Source organism: Artemia sp. Qi Xiang Cuo, chromosome 5 (genome assembly GCF_049724085.1).
Source record: "Artemia sp. Qi Xiang Cuo chromosome 5, ASM4972408v1, whole genome shotgun sequence".
NCBI lineage: Eukaryota > Metazoa > Arthropoda > Branchiopoda > Anostraca > Artemiidae > Artemia > Artemia sp. Qi Xiang Cuo.
Window position 1 is genome coordinate 41,934,955 of NC_142798.1, and position 23,240 is coordinate 41,958,194.

General features: G+C 35.8%; 1 protein-coding gene across 3 annotated transcripts in view; it reads left to right on the top strand.

The window, feature by feature from the left end:
• sti (citron rho-interacting kinase sticky) overlaps positions 1–23,240 on the top strand; it is a 157,328-nt gene that overhangs the window by 43,613 nt on the left and 90,475 nt on the right. For 2 of the 3 annotated variants that reach the window (XM_089089600.1, XM_089089601.1), the window contains exons 2-5: positions 8,825–9,044; positions 12,284–12,459; positions 20,890–21,134; positions 23,190–23,240. The exon at positions 23,190–23,240 is cut by the window's right edge and continues 145 nt beyond it. In XM_089089600.1, coding sequence (XP_088945726.1) covers positions 8,849–9,044; positions 12,284–12,459; positions 20,890–21,134; positions 23,190–23,240 — 668 coding nt within the window. In that variant the 5' untranslated portion in view covers positions 8,825–8,848. Of the gene's footprint in view, positions 1–8,824; positions 9,045–12,283; positions 12,460–14,771; positions 14,839–20,889; positions 21,135–23,189 lie in introns of those variants that run through there. The other variant, XM_089089602.1, reaches the window with a different exon arrangement.

The following is a 23,240-nucleotide window of genomic DNA, read 5'->3' on the forward strand; positions in this document are numbered from 1 at the left end:
AAAACAGTAACTTTTCAGTTTCTTTTGCCATTTTTTATGTGTTTTGTGCTACTATTCCTGCTGCCGACTTTCATGAACTAATAAATATGTACCACTGCTTAGTTTATTTGATTTCGGCCTCATAATTATATTATTGGAAAATATACTGTAATGTATAGTCCAGGAAGTGTGTGAAAAAAAAGGGCCTAACCCGGAACAAATTGCAATAGAAATGATTCTTTGACTACCCGACTCAGAAAAATGTGCTGATTCCGAATATGCAAAGTTTGCTCATCTACCTATTTCACAAATACGTTTTTTTGGGGGTTGAGGTAAATAATGAGGAACAGAAATATGTCTTTTCCAGAAATGCGTAGAACCACGAAAAACAATATGCATTTAGGGGTAATAAAGTGCGCTGAATCTGAAAATGATCTCTAACTGCAAGGATAAACAACGGTTGTCAATATTTAAAGGAGACGCATGCGGGAGGAGGGTGAATTTTCTCATCTAGTGTTAAACCACGCTTAATCTGAAAGAAACCGGTCTTAAAATGTAGAATGACAACTATCACCCATTTTGATGGTTTAATTAACGATTAAAGCATTCTCAACTTTTTCAGCTATATAATATACAAATGTGATAAAAAAACGAAATATCAATATTCATAGATCTTCGTTATCTTCGAGATCATCAACTCCGAGAAACTCAGTTGTAACACAGTTCGCACAACTTGTTCCCTTGCAAGCTCCACAGGCCCAGGTGCATTTCATGCCATTTCTTTTGCAAGTGCATCGCATATTTGAGCAGTCAGTTTTGCAGTTACAGCGAAAAACTGCAAGCAGAGAGTTGGGGGCAGAGGGGAGTTCACCAAAAATAGGGCGATATAATCCATTCTGAATTACCCAACCGAACTGACCAGGGTCGAGATTACATCCCAGGGTTTTCCACGATTCAACTTGCAAATAAACTCGAAGTGAGTGGAAGCTGCAAGCATCACTGGTGGGAGGGAGAACTTTAGACTCACATACGAAGCATATGCTGTAACTTTCTCGATGAATTTGAGATGACGCAACTGATTGAGGGTTGAAATTGAGCCTGGACACTTAAACGAAAGTATCTTTGATTTCTCCCCAGCTGCTGTAATTTCGTGCTTGGTGGATAGTGGGTCCATAAAAACTTTAGTGGTTTTGTAAAACTCGTTGTTTTTTATCAGAAGCTCTTGTCCCGCTGACTTCTCACTGCTATAGACACGAAGAGCTTAGTCACGCCCAAGGAGGGCGTGGACATATTCAACTTGGCTACATATGCTATGTCTAAGTTTGAGCTTCGTTTAGTGTGTATACCTGGATCTTTTCTTTGAGATCCCAGCTCAAGATTTGAAGTAAAAGTAGTTCGCTGTACTCCATTTCTGTGCGTGATAACCCAGAAGTATAAGTAGATCTTTGTTGTCTCCAACCAGGACAGTAGGCATAAGAGAAGCAGATCGAACTGCGGTTAGAACAATGAGAAGATCAGCGTCCCCTTCTGCTTGGTATACCTGACACCCAGCTTTGGTCAGGTACTCACTGGTCATGGTTATGATTGCTTGCTTATTCTTGAAGTTGCTTAGGAACACTTCTTTCTTTGTAGAACAGACCATATTCCTGCTAAAATGGATCTGCGGGCACGATCGTTTCCCTTTCCGTCTCAAATGGGTGATGTCTGATTGAAGGTGCTTGGTCGTATCCGTCGAAAACCACCGACGTCCTTTGCGCCCCGTATTTCCGTGCAACCTAGTCAACGTACTTCTGGCAGATACTATCATAAGTTGAGTTTTTTTTTTCCCAAGGAATTAGCTGAAGCAGTGGCCCACCATCGAGAACTATATGCTTGTCACTGAAATCTTTAACGAAGTCTTCAGTTTTTGGCTGCTGCTCTGCAACTAGACGCCACATCGCATCGGCAAGGGCAGGCTTATTGGCTGTTTGTGGAAGTCCGTTTGCTTCAAAAAGTGACGGAGGCGGTGAACACAATTCATACTTAAAGTATGACTCCAAATCATCTTAGCTATTTCCAGCAACTGTCACCAGCCGCTGAAACATGAATGCTGGATCAACGGCAACTGACTGTCCGTCAATAACTGTTGCAGCTTTATTAGCAATCATTCCTGTTACAAACTGTTTCTTAAATGTGTACGTATTGACGTTTTATCCTGCCTTAGTACCCATGATTGCTTGTCCGACGCATCTAGTTGTGTCAATGCAGAAATTTTCATTGGTCGTAGCTCCAGAAGTGATTTTTCAAATAATTTGTTCTTCTGCAAGAGGGGTACTTTCAGTAAGAAAGTAAAGGGGCATGGTAATTTCATGTGTGTCATGTTCAATCCTGGTCTCTAGAACTTTTTTGTGCTGTTTGCTAGTCCCGTATTGGACCTTAGCAAAAGTTCGCATCGACGAATTAATTGCACTACAAGTTGGTGCTGAGAGTAACCAAGTCAGCCTCTGCAACTCACTCATGCTGCTTCCCCTTGTAAGACTACCGTTAGTTTTCAACGAGCGCATGAGGACCTGCTCAATGACCAGATCTGACGACAGGCCCGCTCAAAATTTTTTGGATCTGCGGATAGCATGGCTCCCGTTCTGAAAATTGTCAAACACGTCGGGATTGGTAGTTTCCAGCTGTTTCATATTTTGCAGGTACACCCTGGCAGACTTTGTATATAGGAAGTGGTTGGACGCTGCAAAATACGGCAACATAGCTTCAACTGCCTGAAGATGAAAATCCCAGTTCCCCATACGCTCTGCTTGGATGAAGTTCTTCAGTATGTCTATCATTTCCATATATTGTATCCACAGTTTCGCCGTACGTGACTTTTCCGAAAGTGACTGTTTAAGAGAAAAAATTTCTTGGCGACTTTTGCCAGGGACAGATTTTCCTCTATACTTCGCATGTCTGTGTGACCTTCCAATGCACCAAGATAAACAGTGAAGAACTCCATAAGCTCGTCGGAGGTACTGAATATTTTTTCCGTGTCTGCTGAATTGGCAGCATCCTTATTACTGTAAAGCTCAGCGAAGGATAGTGTATTCAGTGACCAGTCAGTAAGTATGTGTCCTCGTATAGCGCTGAAATAGGCTCTCCCAGAAATGATTTTTAGAATAGAATTTGGTGCATATATTATTTTCCAACGTGTCTTGAAGTCCAGAACCCTCCATAATCTGTCCAACAGCCCCAATGTAACTCATGAGTGTGTGGAAGCCATCCAGCCACAGGACGATTTTTTTTTATAGGACTTGCATCCGTCTCGGCAGCAATAATGGTAAGAGCTTTCCAGTAAAATGGCTGATCGAAGGTCAGTACTGTATTCGCAGCGTATTTGGAATTGTTAGGTCCCGTCAGTCGCAAAAGGGTTATGAAACTGATGGAATATTTAGATGAAAGTTCTAATTTTACATTCAAATAAGGTGATTTGCATAATCGTGATGATCTAGTACCCTATTTTAGACATTAATTTCGTTGTTGTACGCCTTTATATGAAAACATGAATTTTACATCCTCAAAATCAACATCAACCTCAAAAACATAATTTTTAGTAGTTTGCTATATATTCATCGTTCAACTTAACCCTTTCAGTCACCATGTTCTCACATGAGAACATCACAGCTTCGCTTGGTCTTCTTGGACCCTGTAGGTGGCAGCGATACTCGAGTATGCGCTCCATAATAATAAGTAATGCGAAAAGACACTGGCGAAGTTTCAAACCGATGATGCTAAATTCTGATTTTTAGCAGTATTTTGAAGTTGTTGCACATCCGTACTCGAAAGAATGGATCTACCAGGTATGTTTTCATGCATTTTTTTTACCAGATTTACCATGAAAATACGCGAAAAAAGGGGTTCATTTGTCCTTTTCAGTTAGTTACCCCATCTATAAAAAAGTTTACCTCGCTAGTGCGTTGGATAGATGCCGCAGATTTTTTCGAAGTAGCGTGTTCTTGGGTAAGGACAGTGTGACTTGATACTAACTTTTCTAGTTCAATAGCAGCATATATGGTACAGTCAGAGGAACATACTTTTGGTATTATTATTTGAAAAAATCAGTGATAAATTTTTCCTGTCAAGTCGATATTCTGTAAAAGCGACTCACTATCTTCTTTTCCAGGTCCATCCAATGATCGACCACGTCGAGTTCGTCACGCTGACATACTGAATGTCTTGGACGCGATCGACTCAGACCTTTCAGAGTTATCGGACCTACCAAACTCAGATGACGAAGGTGAAGATTGGGCGTCAGTAAATCTATCGCAGCCACACGATACGGATGAAGATTCATTATCGGAAGTTGAGGATGATGAGCCGCTCCTCCCCCCGCCTCCGAAAAATCGAAAACGCAGACTCGTATGGAAGAATGCGATCTTCTCGAAAGTTATCAACAATGCCGACCCGGCGCCGCCGCCACTTGGTCCCGAGGAGCCTATAGACTACTTCAAAGAATATTTTGATAGTGAATTTTATGAGTTAGCCGCCGAGATGACCAATCTTTATTCTGTACAGAAAACCGGCTCAAGTTTGGGTACAACAGCCTCTGAAATAAGAAGGTTCATAGGTGTTCATATAGCGATGAGTGCTTTTAAATTCCCAAGGTATCGCATGTACTGGGGTAGTCGGACTCGGATACCTCTAATAGCAGACGCCATGAACTTCAATAGGTTTTCGCGTCTCCGAAATTTGTTTCATCTGGTAGATATCCTCTCTAAAGACCCGGAGAACACCGAGCGCGTATGGAAGGTTCGTCCGGTTATAGACCGGGTCCTGAAAAAGACAGAAAGCATCGTACCTTCTGAGTATGTATCAGTCGACGAGCAAATGGTGCCGTACACCGGTGCATTGGACATAAAACAGTATATCAGGGGGAAGCCAACACCGTGGGGCATAAAAATCTTTATGCTTTGTAACAGTAACGGCATCATACTCACTTTTGATGTTTACCAGGGTAAGAAAACTATCCTGACGGAAGAGCAGAAGCAGTTCGGACTGGGACCTGGAATGGTACTAGCTCTTGCTGGTCGCGTCCAGCTTCGCCCGCATACGAAAATATTCTTTGACAACTTTTTTACGAGTATTCCGCTCCTTGAAGAGCTTGAACGGAAAAGTATGTATGGCACCGGCACGATCAGAGCGAATAGAGTTCTTGGCGCAAAGTTGGAATCTGATACGTCTCTGAAAAAGAAAGGAAGGGGGCGTTCCACGAGCTAGTGAGTGGAGAAGTATGTCTGATCAAGTGGATGGACTGTAGATCGGTGATAGTCGCTTCTAACATGATTGGAAGCGGCAACGTAAAAAACGTGATGAAGTGGTGTAAGAAAACGAAGACAGAGGTACAAGTGACGCAGCCGGAAGCTATTGCGGCTTATAACCTGAGTATGGGTGGGGTTGATAAGCTTGACCAGATGGTATCCTACTATAGGACCCTCATTCGATCAAAAAAATGGACTTTGAGACTCGTATTCCATTTGATCGATCTTGCTGTAGTCAACAGTTGGCTTGAATATGTCGAGATTTGCAAGGCACAGAATATGAGACAAAAGAACATTGTCGATTCGTTCACCTTCCGACTCGACATAGCAGAGACTCTCATTATGTCTGAAGACACTCCTAGAAGAAGAGGCCGACCCAGATCTCTTCCTTCAAGCGAAGAGGAGGAGAGTGATGAAGAAGACTCGGTTGCCGAAAATCGTAGGAAACGAAAACTCAAATTTCGTAGGCCCTGCTCCGCCGTGAAGAAAGATTCCTTTGCTCATTGGCCAGAAAAATTTGCCGCCCAAAACAGGTGTAAAAATGCCCCCTGTATCATGAAGACTAGGTTCATGTGTACCAAGTGCAACGTCCCACTTTGCCTGGAAGAATCGCGAAACTGTTTCGCACAGTTTCACAAACCTAAAGAAACGTAAAAGGATCATTGTCAATTCAGTTTCTCGTTTTTTGTACTATATTTGAAGTCTCAGTTTTTCATTGGTTTTATACTGTATTTGAATAAATTTGGTCACACTGTCCTTGCTCAAGTACATGGTGGAAAAGAAAGAAGACGTTCAGAAAAAAATCTGAAAAAATTCCTGGTAAGTACTTATCCATCACATGGTTGACTTTCGCTACTCTCATAATTTTGACCTTCCAGGCTAAAATTCGTGACTGAAAGGGTTAAAAAGATAAATGAAAGTTTTAATTTTACGTTCAAATAAAGGTGATTTTCATACTCACCGTGATCTAGTACCCTATTCCAGACATCAATTCTGTTGTTGTACGCCTTTATATGAAAACATGAATTTTACATCCTCAAAATCAACCTCAACCTCAAAAACATAATTTTTAGTAGTTTGCTATATATTCATCGTTCAACCTAAAAAGACAAATGAAAGTTTTAATTTTACGTTCAAATAAAGGTGAGTTTCATACTCACCGTGATCTAGAACCCTATTCTAGACATCAATTCTGTTGTTGTTGTACGCCTTTATATGAAAACATGAATTTTACATCCTCAAAATCAACATCAACCTCAAAAACATAATTTTCAGTAGTTTGCTATATATTCATCGTTCAACCTAAAAAGATAAATGAAAGTTTAAATTTTCAGTTCAAATAAAGGTGATTTTCATACTCACCGTGATCTAGTACCCTATTCTAGACATCAATTCTGTTGTTGTACGCCTTTATATGAAAACATGAATTTTACATCCTCAAAATCAACCTCAACCTCAAAAACATAATTTATAGTAGTTTGCTATATATTCATCATTCAACCTAAAAAGACAAATGAAAGTTTTAATTTTACGTTCAAATAAAGGTGATTTTCATACTCACCGTGATCTAGTACCCTATTCTAGACATCAATTCTGTTGTTGTACGCTTTTATATGAAAACATGAATTTTACATCCTCAAAATCAACATCAACCTCAAAAACATAATTTTCAGTAGTTTGCTATATATTCATCGTTCAACCTAAAAAGATAAATGAAAGTTTTAATTTTAGGTTCAAATAAAGGTGATTTTCATACTCATTGTGATCTAGAACCCTATTCTAGACATCAATTCTGTTGTTGTACGCCTTTATATGAAAACATGAATTTTACATCCTCAAAATCAACATCAACCTCAAAAACATAATTTTCAGTAGTTTGCTATATATTCATTGTTCAACCTAAAAAGATAAATGAAAGTTTTAATTTTATGTTCAAATAAAGGTGATTTTCATACTCACCGTGATCTAGAACCCTATTCTAGACATCAATTCTGTTGTTGTACGCCTTTATATGAAAACATGAATTTTACATCCTCAAAATCAACATCAACCTCAAAAACATAATTATCAGTAGTTTGCTATATATTCATCGTTCAACCTAAAAAGATAAATGAAAGTTTTAATTTTAGGTTCAAATAAAGGTGATTTTCATACTCACCGTGATCTAGAACCCTATTCTAGACATCAATTCTGTTGTTGTACGCCTTTATATGAAAACATGAATTTTACATCCTCAAAATCAACATCAACCTCAAAAACATAATTTTCAGTAGTTTGCTATATATTCATCGTTCAACCTAAAAAGATAAATGAAAGTTTTATTTTTAAGTTCAAATAAAGGTGATTTTCATACTCACCGTGATCTAGTACCCTATTCTAGACATCAATTCTGTTGTTGTACGCCTTTATATGAAAACATGAATTTTACATCCTCAAAATCAACCTCAACCTCAAAAACATAATTTTTAGTAGTTTGCTATATATTCATCGTTCAACCTAAAAAGACAAATGAAAGTTTAATTCTACATTCAAATGAAGGTGATTTTCATACTCACCGTGATCTAGTACCCTATTCTAGACATCAATTCTGTTGTTGTACGCCTTTATATGAAAACATGAATTTTACATCCTCAAAATCAACCTCAACCTCAAAAACATAATTTTCAGTAGTTTGCTATATATTCATCCTTCAACCTAAAAAGATAAATGAAAGTTTTAATTTTAAGTTCAAATAAAGGTGATTTTCATACTCACCGTGATCTAGTACCCTATTCTAGACATCAATTCTGTTGTTGTACGCCTTTATATGAAAACATGAATTTTACATCCTCAAAATCAACCTCAACCTCAAAAACATAATTTTTAGTAGTTTGCTACATATTCATCCTTCGACCTAAAAAGAAAAATGAAAGTTTTAATTTTACGTTCAAATGAAGGTGATTTTCATACTCACCGTGATCTAGTACCCTATTCTAGACATCAATTCTGTTGTTGTACGCCTTTATATGAAAACATGAATTTTACATCCTCAAAATCAACCTCAACCTCAAAAACATAATTTTTAGTAGTTTGCTATATATTCATCGTTCAACCTAAAAAGATAAATGAAAGTTTTAATTTTAGGTTCAAATAAAGGTGATTTTCATACTCACCGTGATCTAGAACCCTATTCTAGATATCAATTCTTTTGTTGTACGCCTTTATATGGAAACACGAATTTCACCTCCTCAAAATCAACCGCAATCTAAAAAAAAAAAAACCTATTTGTGAAACAGCTAGATGAGCAAACTTTGCATATTTGGAATCAGCGCATTTTCCTGAGATGGGTAGTGAAAGAATCATTTCTATTGCAATTTGTTCCCGGTCAAATCGTTCCCTTCCTGGACTAGTAGGGATTTAACTTTGAGAAGGCATTTAGCTTTCCTTCTCCACTCATTTTTCTTCAGTGTTTGCATAGTTTATAAATGAACCCCTTATGTAGAAAAAATGAGTAATTTCCAGGATTAGAAGGGATTTATACGTCCATCTTTTCTATGAGTAATGTATTTTATTTACTTTTTTTTCAGATTTTCAAGAAGAATTAATGAAATATGGCTTATTCCGAATCCATATTTGCACGCCAGAAGTGTTTCCAACAGGTTTTCCAAGGGAAAGCTACTAATTTGCTTGCAACTAGGAACTATTCACCAAAAGAGGTTCTCTTGGACATATTGGTCACTTTTTATGACAACTTAAAAGGCAAGAATGAAAAACATGACAAATTTGTCTCTGGATTTTTGGAGAAATGTAAGTTTTTCTTTTGATAGTTAGTTACAAAAAACAATAGTTCTTTTCTCTATCCTTACCATTGTAATTTTTGAACCCATCTTTATTTTTAATTATGGATTTTCCTCATGTTTAGTACTGGAACTCAAGAACAGTCTTCCTGTTGTTGTTGTGGGATAGGAGGTATTCAAGTGGAGCTCGAAATCGATCAGCAAAGAGTAACACATCTCTGACAGTAAATTTAAGCTCTGAATGAATACATTGCCATAAATGATGATATCATTTCATTAAAATGATTAGTGAAATCAATTTTCTTATTTATATGAATTTGATTTATATTTGCTTTCAGATGCCCCATCCTATATAAATTAAGCTGAGTTTATAACGCAGTTGTTGTTTTAACTTTATTATATTCAACAATATCCTGAACATGCCATTCAAATGGCAAACGAACTGCAACACTAGTAGAAAGGGAGGATGAGAGAGACAATAAAATAGTAGGTGCGATCGACAGGGGTAAACTTTATAATCAAGCCCTACTAAAAATGAACCAAAATCACTATGAATAAGTAAGTGAAGCTCAAATAAGCGAAAATTCCAATTAACGAGGAGACTAGACTTAAAACGAGCGCAGGTTACCACAAATAAAAAGGGGACCCCCCCCCCCTCTCAGACACCCTAAAGGCTAGAATATCATTTGCTATAATACTACAACTGACAAACCGTCGGAGCTCCAAGCCGTATGAAACGAACATTACAGGGCTGGGTACTCAACCCACTATTTTCAGAGTTTCACTCTTCACCCTATTCCATGAAGTTGCTACTTTCTTTAAATCTTTTCTTATCGCCTTTCTACTCATTCGAGGAAATCTTGCTTTATGTTTGACCTTGGTTGGATTGCCGGAAAGCACGATTTTAGGTAACCTTTTGCGTTACACTACAAACTAAATAAATTGCTTTAAAATTATCGATTGGTGTTTTCAGAGTTGTATTTAGACTTCAGTTTTCTGTACTTTTGAATGAAATGAAATTGATTGGAAAAGTAGGAGCGGATAAAGTGTCATTTTAAAATAGTAAAGCTAGATTGAAAGTCACTTGTGTATTTTTTCTAATTAACTGATTGCTTTTCTGCTACAAGCCTGATTAATAATCTGATTATTTTCTACTAACCTTGAAAAAAAAAAAAAAAAAAAAAAAATTTCCATTCTCATTTGTGGTTGTTTCTGTTTATTTCCAGTCGTGGTAATTTCTGTTCATTTTAAATTTAACTTGATTGTTCTACTTAATCTCTGTTCGTCATAATTTTCATTTATTAATCATCGCAAATTCCCTTCGTTTTAAGTTTGGTTTGATTATTTCTTTTGAATTCCGCTCGTACTAAGTTTCGTTTGTAAATTCAAAGCAATTTCTGTACGTAGCTCTGTCATGTATCGTATTTTCTCTGTGTCGTAATTCACATTGTAATTTTTTACGGTATTATTCTTTACATTTCTATGGAACAGCTTTTTCTTCAAAAAGTTTCTTATTTAAGTTCTGTGAGGTTTTCAATTGATATAGTTTTATTATGTTTTATTGTAGGAATACTCGTAAAGACTTTTAAAGTTTTTCTACTTAAGAAGATATGTGTTGGAGTATATTTACATTTTTAGGAAAATTTTATTATTCAGTCTTTAATTTTAGACGAGGCGTAGGCGGTAGGGAGGTATTTTGAAGGGGCCCTGTTTCCACTTGCAGTTTTCTTTCATATAGATCGGTGATCCTTGCATGAATTCCTGCACAAACAAGGAAAAACATGCCTATCGTTCTGCTAAAAAAGAAGTTGGTAAAGGGAGTTGGCTAAATGCAGAAAATTAAACAACAGACTCAGCCAAAATCACAAGCAGAAATGACCAACAACATTAGATGGCAGCACTTTTTGTGGGAAAATGGTCCTTTTTCGGCCTCTAGAATATATTTTGGCTAGGGGACACAGAGTAGCTGCACATTTTGATTATATTCTAACTTCCTTTTGAAACTGGTGCCTGTCTGCTTGTCATCTAGAATTGAGCTTTCGACTCCAAAGAAGAAACATGTATTGAAGAAGACGGAACTGCTTCAAATAGTCTTTTCCGACACTGTATAAATTCCATTTCAGCTGGTACACTGTAAGCTCTAGTTCAAGGACAGAGGAAAAACAAATCCTTTGGGGCCTGAGGTTACAATTATAATCAACCTTCAAAAATGATAATTTCCTATTCATTAAGGTTCATATTTTTCACAAGAACAGCATAGGCTAGAATCCCACCGCTTTCTTGCGATGAATCGGAATCGGCGACTTAGAAAAAAATGACAAAACCAAAGTGGTGCTACTATATGAGGCAAGACATAAGACATCAAAGCTATATATTTACCACAAGTTTTAACATCGTAATATTTTGCTAGTACCAAAGGGACCAACAGATAGTATTGCATAGTGCCAAAATACTTTGGAGTAACAAGGACAGCGTAAATGAAATATTAATGAATTGTTTGAGCAGAAACTTACATAGCCATACATATCTTTAAATTTATGGAAAACCGGGAATTCAGTTTTTTATTAAGATGAACACCATGTGCGATTATTAAGTTTTGACAGTTGTTGGTGCCAAATATAAAAGAAATGAGGTTGAAAGTCAGTGAAAATAAGCTGAAAACATACGGCCGAGTGCAGCTTCATAAGGTATAGCTTCCCTTGTAGGTGTAGTTCTCTTTGGAAGTCAGGAGATTGTTAAAGTTTGAATTTTTATGGCCGAAAAATGTTATCGAACTTAACTGATCAGTTTTGCCCAATTATTTTCATGAATCAACAGTGTGCCACTGGCGAAAATGTGGTACTGCCCCAAAAAATTCGTAATTTTGGAACAACCAAAAGGAAAATCTTAGAAAATCACGATTTCAATTATGGATTGACCTAAGATGGGTTCAGTGGGTAAAAAATGTTTTTATTTTCATGTCATTGATACTTTTAAGGGATACAAGCCTAATGAAATGCGTTGTTAATGGGGGTGTTGCCGAGCTTGGATTGTTCAAGCCAATTGTTATTGAGTGTATACTTTTTAAGGCAGAAACATAACCGCTGCTGAATCCATATGGGCAGTAAACGTAAATATTTTGTAATAAGCCGAGTTATTTGTCGTTGATATTCTTGGTTTAGAGATCCTCAATTTTTTTTTTGTACGAACTCATTTCTGGTTTCGTTTATACTTGGGTCAAGCTTGTTCAGTGTTTCGATTATTTTTCAGTCGAACCCTTCGTTGCTTACATTAAAAATCTTAGAGTAACCATCGACGACTTCAATATTGAACGGGTCATTGGACGTGGTCACTTTGGTTTGGTTAAACTTGTTCGAGAAAAATCAAGCGGGGATGTTTATGCAATGAAAGTCCTAAAAAAAGACGATATTTTGGCATCACAAGACGTAAGTACATTTTTTTTTTTTTACATTTTTTATTTTCCTATCCTTCCTGACAATTGGCAAGTAAAAAAAGAAACCTGAGATTACTTCTCAAAATAAAATAGCCTGTTAATTTCAGTTATCCTTAACTTTTTTACGAATGAAGTGGGATCATTTTCTAGTTCTTTAAAGACTTTGCTAAAAGGCTTGTGGTTTCCTGGTTCATAAACCACATATTAGAGGTTCTAATACTTTCTCGAAAGACTGAGACAAATTAAAAGATCCCAATTAGGATAGACCAAAAGTGTTTTTTTTTACTTTTTCATACGTTGGCTTTAGTTTATTTCTAATTACTTTTATTTGAATATGCTAATGTTATAAAAATCTCGTGAAACTCCATTTTTTTTTAATGGAAAACTAGGCTGGTACAGCATTTTGAATTTAGGGTTCCAATATTTGATTTTTTTGTCAATAATTACAGTGAAAGAACGAAAAAGGAACAGTCAGATTTTTTTTTAATACGGTGAATAGCTCTTAAACTAAAGGTGTGTTTTTATTGAGAAACCCTCATTCCAGTTAATTACTTACTGTCTATTTTATTAGGCAAATGAGTTACCTTGAGTGGACTACAGAGGAATAAACAAAATTTTCTTGTTTTATTAAGGAATGATTCTTTTCCTTTTCACCCAAGCTTAGGAATAAGAACTTGATTTCTAGGCAACTGAAGTTAATTCCTTTTTGGTTAACTAAAGATATCATCATTCCTTAATAAAACATAGAAAGTGAGGAATTTTAATTTATTACTTAATAAAGTAAAATTAATCTTCGTGCATCTTTTTTGGACATTGAACAGAATTGTGCATATCTTTTCGATTGCCATTTTTCTTTCAAAGAAACATTAGGCCGGCAAGCAATTTGCAGTTCTAGTTTCATATCTGTGATTTTTTGGTCAATAGTTACAATCAAACAACAGAAAAGTAAAAACGATACAAATTTGTTCTTTTTTTATCTATAGATTCTTTTCTTTCAAACGTAGTTTAGAGCTATTACAGTAATTAAACAGCTTTAAAATGTTAAACTTTAGAAAGATTTCTTGAAAATTAATCTGCGAATTTAAAACTTAAAATAATCAGAAATAAATCTATGTAAGATACTAATGAGCAAAAATTACTATCAACGAGGATATGAAACTCAAAACGTACAGCAATCAAAGTAAATAATGAAGCCGGAACTTGAAATGGACATGAAACAATGAATTTGAAAACGGACATGAATTACATAAATTTTAAATTGAGGGTAATCTCACTTCATAAAAGGGATTGTCCTTGTAGCCAGCCGATTTCTATTGTATCAGTACTTTCTCAAACACTCCCAAAAGCCATTTATAAATTATTGTATGATTTTTTGGACCCGTCGGATTTTTTTTTCAATTTGCCAGTTTGATTTCAAATCTTGGCATTACAGTGTACTCGCTTTAATTGTTCCTATTCAATATGATCATAAATGTCTGGATAAAGGAGAGGAAAATTTCATAGACTGTTTATCTGGATTTTAAAATAGTTTTTGATTCAGTGTCTTACCAGATTTTTTTTTGAAAGTTGGAAATCTGTATGCATGGGTTCGCATTCAACCTGATTAAATATTATCTAGACAAGAACCCAAAAAGTAGATTTGGATAGTGTCTTATCTTCAGCATTGCCTCAATCTTCATAGGTCGGGATTCAGGGCTCTTTCATCAGATCCTCTGTTTTTCTTATGTGTATTAATGATTTTCACTGGATCTTGTCAAAGCGTTTTGGCGTTTCCTGACATTTTTTGCTCCTTTGTAATTGTATTTGGTTTTGGAGAAACTGAGATCGGGCACCTATTGTTACAATAATTATGCAAATTACGCCTGTAAAACTAATTTTGCCTTATCATTGTTCTGAAAAAATGCGAAGAAATGCCAAGCGCTATGTGGTGCCAGAATTTTTTTTGCTAACACTAGCGCTAGTTTTCCACTCTTGAAGTTACCCCTATTCTTTGGATGGTATGGCAACTCCAGTCTCTGAGAAAAAGGACGAGGAGCTTGTTGGGAACACATTTTCTGATGTTCTTGATTAGTGCTCAAAGAATTGTATTGCTTAGTATTATATAAAATTAGTTTTATAATTTACAGTAGAAAGTCAAATATGAGTATTTGCATTAGCCAAGTTACTTCTTCAAAATATTCTTTATCAGTTTCCATCGTGGGTACATCTCGGACTCATAATTGATAAAAGCTTATCTTCCGAAACATCCACTGGAAAATAAATTAGGTTTATAGATTTCAAGATATGTTGGTTTAATGCGAAAGTTGAAACATTTTTTTGCCATATACTGCTTTATGTAGTTTTACTTTGTTCTGATTCATTCTAGTATCAGGTATTGCTCTTTAGCTTAGTTATCAATATGTGGAAGCCATAATAAACCATTTCAGCTTTTACGAAGTGAAGCGATAAGAGTTGAATTTATCCCTTTACAAGTTGCAATTCCAAATACGACTTCTACAGTATTTTTATGTACATATTTGATATACTTTTAATTTCTTACGAATTTCTTTTCGAGCAGTTGTTTTCTGCTCATTTTCTGCTCAAGTGATGGGATGCTCATAGGAATTTCGTTTTCATGCTCATTAGTCTTCATTCATACTTTTTCAAAATCGTTTTCATGATTGATTTCAGCAAGGTGTAACGTATCTAACCTCCTTTCACCAAATTTGTTCTTTAAAGCCCATATTTTGTGTGCATTATTTGCGTAATTTAGGGCTTTTGGTTCCAGAGCTAAAATCGTATTATCACTTCCGGAGGTAAGTTTTATGGACGATTCTGATTAAAATAGGTATTCAAAAATTCTGATCCGATGCCCTATCATTCCAAAATTCCGATTTTATGAACACTTCCCTAACATTCTATGACCATCTGTTCTAGATGAAGGACCTTGAAAACAAAAAAAGATGAGCGGGACACTCATCGTTCTTTACTTTGTCAACGATTTTGCATGCGCATGATGCAAATACTGTTGAAAAAATTTCTTTCTGAATGAATTGGCAAACCTGCATAGCTGTTTTAAATTCTTGTTTCAGTATTGGATATATTTATTGTGAGCAATTATAGTGAAAGCACGTAAAAGTTAGTGAAAGAAGAGAAAAAATAATGAAAGATACCGCTAGTAGTATAAATAGAAAATAAGACCTTGTGCAAGGTCTGGGCTGATCCTTATCAGAAGACATAATTACTTCAGCATAAGAACAACGCCTCGCTCTTTACGCTAAAGCTTGACTCTGGCACAACGCTACTTTTTAAAACTATAAAAATCATTAGAAAAAAGAGCGAGGCGTTGAGGAGGAGACAACCCCTTTCATATACGGAATAATTTCTGTTCGTTTTAAGTTTTAATGTCACTCTTACTTTCAGTTATAAAAGACTGTTCTTTAATTTAATTTTTGAACATTTTTCAACTAATACAGGTTCGATTTTGACTCACTGTACATGGAAAATTAAAATAAAATTTGTATATTAATTTTGGCAAATTTTCCTCCTGTGTAAAATTTCCTCTGGAAAGTTCACTGATTCTAGGCTCTGTACCCCCCCCCCCCCCTGTAAAATTGCTTGTGGAAGATTCAGCCTGCAAAATTCTTCTTAGCATCCTTTCATTTGCATAAAGCTTTGATCTCTAATCGGTTTCTCGATCACTCCAGAAGCACCCCCTTCCGTGGAAATTATTTCCCGGAAATGAAAACACGGGGAAAATAGCCCCCGGATAATTCCCCGGAACATCTCCACATGAGAAATCTGGCAACGATTAAGTGAGACATTTAAAGAGAAATTTTATATACACAATCTGTCAATTTCCTCCAGTGAAGAATCTCCCCTGGAAAATTCACCCCCCCAGAAATTTCCCTCCCCAGTGAAGATTCTCTTTATAGAAACCCTATTGTCCACCCCATGGACAACCCTACCCCCTCGAAAAATTTATGTATACTTCCCAATAACAAATACTATGCGTAAACAATGGGCAAATTTCATAACTTATAGGCCTCTCCCCACGGACTGGGGGGGGGGGGTAATTTTACACCTAAGGTCATGTTAATTGATCTTTCAACTGTACTGAACAAAATGGCTATCTCAAAATTTTGATCAGATAATTTTGGGGGAAAATGGACGTGGGAGGGGGCCCAGTTGCCCTCTAGTCTTTTTGGTCACTTAAAAAGGGCACTAGAACTTTTAATTTCCGTTCGAATGCACCTTCTCCCGATCTTCTGGGGCCATTATTTCAATACGATCACCCCTAAAAAAAAACAACAAAAAAACAAAAATAAATAAACACTCATCAGTGATCTGTCTTCTGGCAAAAATAGCAAAATTCGACATTTTTGCTGGTAGGAGCTTGAACATCTACAGTAGGGTTCTCTGGTACGCTGAATATGATGGCGTGATTTTCATGAAGATTCCTTGAATTTTAGGGGGTTTCCCCTAAAATTCAGGTAAAGTTTCTCATGCTTGTAACTTTTGATGGGTAACACTAAACTTGATGAATCTTATATATTTTTAATCAGCATAATAAGTTATTTCTTTTGATGTATCTATTGATATTAGAATTACTTTTTTTAGGGTTTCGATTTTTATTGAGCTGAGTCACTCTTTAGTTACAGTTCGTTACCACGAACTGTTTAATGAGATTTGTATTGCTGTATAGTACAGTCCCCTTTTTCCTGCCCATATTTTCTATTCTTACTTAAAACTGAAGTTATCATCATGTCCCTATATCTTGGTTACGAGTTACTAGCAAACGAATCCGAGCCAGGTTTTGAATTTAGAATCGATCGTGTAGTTAATTCTATAGGCTCTGTATTTGTGAAGCAATTTTTCATCTATTTCTTGTCATATTGTCCAGAAGCATCCTGAAAATAGTTTATAAAAATATAGATCCGTCTATGATGAAGGTCAAGACCGATAAATTCCCTCCATATCTTGTTTTGAGCTTCTCTAAAAAGATTTGGGTAGACCATGCACATCGATCATGTTTTAAATATTTGTTGACGAAGGATCTACACCAACTCTATTGGTCTAGTTTCATTTGTTATATTTACTTTGAATTATGTTGAACTAAGTCTTCAAGAGGCTGAAATTATCGTCTTAGTCGCTAAGCCTTGATGAAGTTGCTTTGGTTGTTTATTTAGCTGTAAAATAGAATTTAAAAGCAGTGCCATTGAAACTGCGGACGAGACGAAGAATGACATATTGTCAAAGATTATCCTTGTCGGCCAACTGTCTAGGGCCAAACGAAAAGCAGGTCGCCCCCGAACGTGGTGAGATGATGTCGTAAGGAAAGATTTAAGAGAAGTGCGAACTTCATGGGAGGGTGTAAAGAGGGAGGCTTTGAATAGATTGGGATGGAAAAGGAGCGTGCGTAGCTGTATTGGCCGAGTTGTTGATAGTAGTAATTGTAGAAATGTAAACTTTTTACTGCTGAAATGTAAACTTTTTACTCCTGTAGTTACCTATGAAGTTTGCATAGATCGTTTCTCAAATAAAAACAAGAAGATTTAACGCCTTTGGTAACACCCCTGTTACTAATGAACACCATTTGTGAATGTCAATGCTTCAATTTCAAATTACCTCGATCCTCCTAGAAATATTAAAGGCTTGTTCATACATAAGCAAAGTCGGTGCTTGTTTCGTCTATTTTTTGCCTCTTATAATATTTCCCAATCTCCCAAAAGGAAGTCAGAATCATATTATCTGTGTCGGGCCACCTTAGGTTGGAACGGTTACTACGGCCTCCTCAGGGCCAAAGCTTACCCCTCCCTCAAACTAATTTTTTACAACGGAAACTCAATTTGTAAATCTTCCACTATGAAGCAAAAATATTCTAATCAACTTCCAAGAAGCTTGTGTTAATTTTTGCATTAATACAATATTGTAGAAGCTTTGACAAAGCATTGAAACCGTTATGGTTATGGCTTGTGGTTAATGTCATCTTGACATTATGACACAGTTTTGGCAATTGTGTCTTAGAACAAACTCAAATTAGATGCAAGTCGAGATGAGTATGACGACACTCTGTAGCATACATTAAATTCTCCATTATTCGCTAATTTATCTTTTTCACTGCTGCGACAGGATACTTTTCTTTAAAAAGGTCATGTGCTTATCTTTCGTTTTATAAATTTGTTCATGTCATTATTTTCTTGGTTGTTTACTTGTCAGCTACATCTTTTTTTCTATATATCTAAGTTAACAGTGTTGTCTTAGGTGTTTGCGTAAAAGTTTGCCTCCAACCCTGCCTTCTGCTTCTCCCAGCAATAGTTTCTTTTACGCCAAGACCTTAGAATGTTATTTGCTCGGAATAACGGCATTTTAAGCGGTTTCCATGGGTCTTTATATGGGCAGAATACACCTTATATAGTCAATTCTGATTTTATATTTATAGTGTTTATGGGCAATGCGTATGACCTTATACCCCTGCAGTATATACTACCCTACTTCAGAATAATAATATATTAGGGTGACTAAAGGACGTTTGTGTAATGATATAATATTGAGGATCCACATCAGCAAAATAGAAATTGTATTAGGTGGTATTTAGGATAAAGGTAGATCATCAGGCTTTAGGGTTAGGGTAGGGGAGGGGTCTTGACAAGGTTAAGAAGTAGGAGTAGCAACAGCTAAGACATTTAAATAAATTTTTGACGAGATTAGTATACGGTGCGCTGATTTAGGATCCTTTGTCCGGAGGGCGAGGGTTCGAATCCTAGTGTACCCAATTATTTGGTTTGGGACGGGGGTCAGTGGTGTGACTCTATAAGCTCAGCCAGAGTTGACCCAGCTCTAAATGGGCACCTGGAGAGACCTGGGGAAGGTAAACAGGAAGGGTGTGCGAAAGCCCAGGATGTTTGGCCCCCAAGCCCCCCATTGCACTTCCTGGCTGAAGGGCCAAGAAACGGAAATCTATACCACCGGTAGGGACTGTAAAGTCCAGTGCCGTGTTCTTTACCTTTTACGTATTAGTACACGGACAAATAGCTTAGTAATGAGGGGCATTTAGGCCTTTTGTTTCTAAAAATAGCACTGGGCTATTTTCGTTGGCACTGGACTATTTTAGTTTAAAATATTCAGGCATTGGCGAAAAATAGTTAGATGACCACGAACAAGGACTGAAATTAGTATATCTGGAGATATTTGTGGATCAGACTGTAGTTACTTAGTCTTGCTCAAATAGATAAATTTAGAGAGTTTTGGTCTGAGAGAGCAATGGAACGACAATAAAAATTTTGACGTAGAAAATGGTGGTATTTAAAAAAAAAATTGATTCCATTTTACGAAACGAAGAAACGCGGATTTGCCAAATCGATGGACCAAAGAGACAAAGGGAAAAATGTAAGATTTGTTTTTTGTTTCCAGAAGGATGAACACCAATGCGATTTTTTTTGTTTGTTTGTAAATTTGCTTTTTTTTTCTTTTTTCAGGGGGTCGATATAGAACCAATTGTCCTAGAATTTCGGGAAAAGGCTACTTGAACGGAAATTGAAATTTGTAGTCCCGTTTTTAAGTAGAAAAAGATTTTTGCCAGAGCAAAGTGGCTGTTTTTTAAATTTTGTGCCGCGAAATGCTGTGACATCTAAAATATCGATTCAAAATATTGAAAATCTGTAGGCAGCAATGCCACGCTGTGGCGCATTCTCTTCGAAAGATGGATGTTCAGCTGCTGTGTCAAGTTGATATATTATTAAGATTAAACACCATTCATGTTGAGAAACTGTAATTCTCAAAAGAGGGTAACATATAGTTGTAAAATTGTAAAAGATAAATTAATTTAAAATGTAAAAGTTAAATCAACTTCCTTATACAACTGGTTTAACATTTTCCCCACTAAATAATTCTTGCATTACTAGAGACGAAACTAGAAGATAATCGAAAAATAACCGAAACTAGAGACGAACTGTATCTTTCAATTATTTCCGCAGTTTTTTTCATGAACTTGGTCATCTGACCTCTTAACGGGTCACTTTAGTGTAAGACAAGATTATGTGAACTTCATAATATTTATTGTCAGATCCAGCCTGAATTCAGTATTGGATATTGGAGTACCGAAACAGATTATTCATACCATGATGGTGCTATTATTGTGTTTTTGGCCCGAAATATTATGTAGCCTCTGCTTTGCAAATCTATTTTTAGAGTTTTGGGTTTAACTTTTGTGTTAAACTAAAAATTTTCAATCTAGAATAACAAATTACTTTGGAAATTGTTTCCTAAACAATTCATTTTTTTTTAATATTCCTGAAAGAAGGAATTTGGCTAAAACTAGGGCTAATATCTTCTAATAAGTTGAACGGTCGTTCAAAGCCATGATAAAAGCCACTAGAAAATGTTATTAATTGTTATATTTATATCATATTGTATTTCTGGTTAGCATTTTTATTTATTCTAGTTGACTTTCTATGAAGAGGAGAGGAATATCATGGCTCAAGCTGTGTCATCATGGATTACACGCTTGCATTATGCTTTTCAAGACTCTCAGTATTTATGTCTTGTAATGGACTATCATCCTGGTGGAGATTTGCTTGGACTTTTAGATAAATGGGATAGAGTGTTAGGAGAGGATATGACTCGTTTCTATATGGCTGAACTTACCTTGGCTATTGACAGTCTCCATAAGATGGGATTTGCTCATAGGTAAAGATCTATTGTTCTTAAACAAACAAAAAAAATCAGAGAATTTCCATATTAAATTCAATGTATATCATATAAAATTGCTCGGAATGTAGGGATTCTAAAAAAGTTGAAATATTATTTACCAGTTAATATACTTAGATTGATATATTTTTCTATTGTCCACCCTTATTTGATTTATTTTTGTTCGATCCATCTACTTTTTACACATTTGAAGTCATTACGTGCTTTTCAAAATTCGGCGATTCGGGTTCTTATTTATTGTGATAATCGGATGTCAGTAAGAGATAGCTATAAAAAATTCAATATTTTATCAGTTTCAGATGTTTTTAATTTTTATAAGGCTCTTTTTATATTTGATATGTTGCATAAAAAATGCACCTGAATGTTTGATAGTTGCGTCTGAGAGAGATCAGAATGAATATGAGACAAGGAATTTGTCATTAATTAGAAAACCGGTTAGTAGGTCTACAAGGCGTATTTTCAATTCGCCATGTTCTTTCTTTTATATGGGAGTCCCTTTCTTATGATAAAACTGAGAGAAGGATATACCGACTTTTCGTAGGTCGCTTTCATTGTTTTGGTGTTTTATGATTTATGGTTTTTAATTGGGAAATAGTATAGGATGATATTGTTATAATAGAACAGGATAGTACGGGGTCTCAAGTGTGTGTGTGTTTTTTTTTTTTTTTTAGTGAAATCCATTGATGAGAGATTTGTTTTTTAGTTGGAGTAAGCCACAATAGCCATAAGGCTTATTAGCAAATTTTTCTTTTTTTGTGTTGTTCTTTGTTTGTTAAATACATTCTCTCTCTCTCTCTCTCTCTCTCTCTCTCTCTCTCTCTCTCTCTCTCTCTCTCTCTTTCTCTCCCCTCTCTCTACCCCCTCTCTCTCTCCCCCCTCTCTCTCTCTCACTCTCTCCCCCTCTCTCTCTCTCATCTCTCTCTCTCTCTAATATTGGCATATCGGGTACAAAATTGCTTAAGGAGGCACAATAAAGAAAGAAGGAGTGGTAAAGGTAAAGTTTAAACAGTTTAACGGAGTGATATAAGAGATAAGGAAATAAACAATTAAAAAAGTAATTTTTTTGCAGACTGTTTCTTTTCTTGATTCCTTTGACTAATCGTTGGTAGGATTTAATAAATCGTTAAAGAAGTTCAGTCTGTGATCTTCCTGATTGAAGTTCTGAATCGTTGCAAAAACGAAGTAAGTTAACTCTTACTACAAAGACGAGCTCTTATTTAACAAGTTAACTCTTACTACAAAACGAGTTTACTCTTACTACAAAATCAAAACTCAGTATAAGACCGAGTTAAGACTTGAATCGGTGTGAATTCCAAATCCAAGCAGCAGAATTTTTAGTGACGTGTTGTGACATGTTTATGACGTGTCCTCTAAAACAATAACCGGAGTTGAATTTTTCTTGGTTTAGCAGAAATTATTCTTGCAGTTAATCTAAAATACGATCTTTCATAGAAAAACAATTATGTTAACAGAACATTTGTTTTAATCAGTAAAAAAACTTGGCCGATTCTAAGCCTTTTTTTTAAACTTTAGAGTTGTCAATTAGATACCATCTGTTTTACACAATGTCTTTTGTAGGGGGATTAGCCAACAAATCTTTCATGTACAAAAATTTAAAGTCGTAAGCCTACAAATATTAAAACATACATACTTGGAACCAGCTTTATTAGATTTTCCATTCATAAGGAAAAATTCAACTAATTGCTATATCTACTCTATGATTTTAGAGACTCTAAAATCAAACTGAATAAGCTTTTATGTGCAATGTCTTTAAAAAGACAAAAAGGGTTTCAAATATTTTGTTTCCCTCTTTTTTAAATATAGTACATGTCTTGTCATTTAAGATTTGTCTTTTCTTTTTTATCTGTTTTATCACTTTGCTTGGAGTTTCCTTTTTCTTGACTGGCTCTTATTTAATTTAAAGAACAAAATGATCTTGCCGAAAAATGTTAGATTAGTTTAGTATTCCTGACACTTTATGTATCCTAATTTGATTCCATGTAATATCCAAAAGTAATACCTTCGCTAATTTAGGGACATCAAACCAGAAAATATTCTTTTTGATCGATTTGGTCACCTTAAATT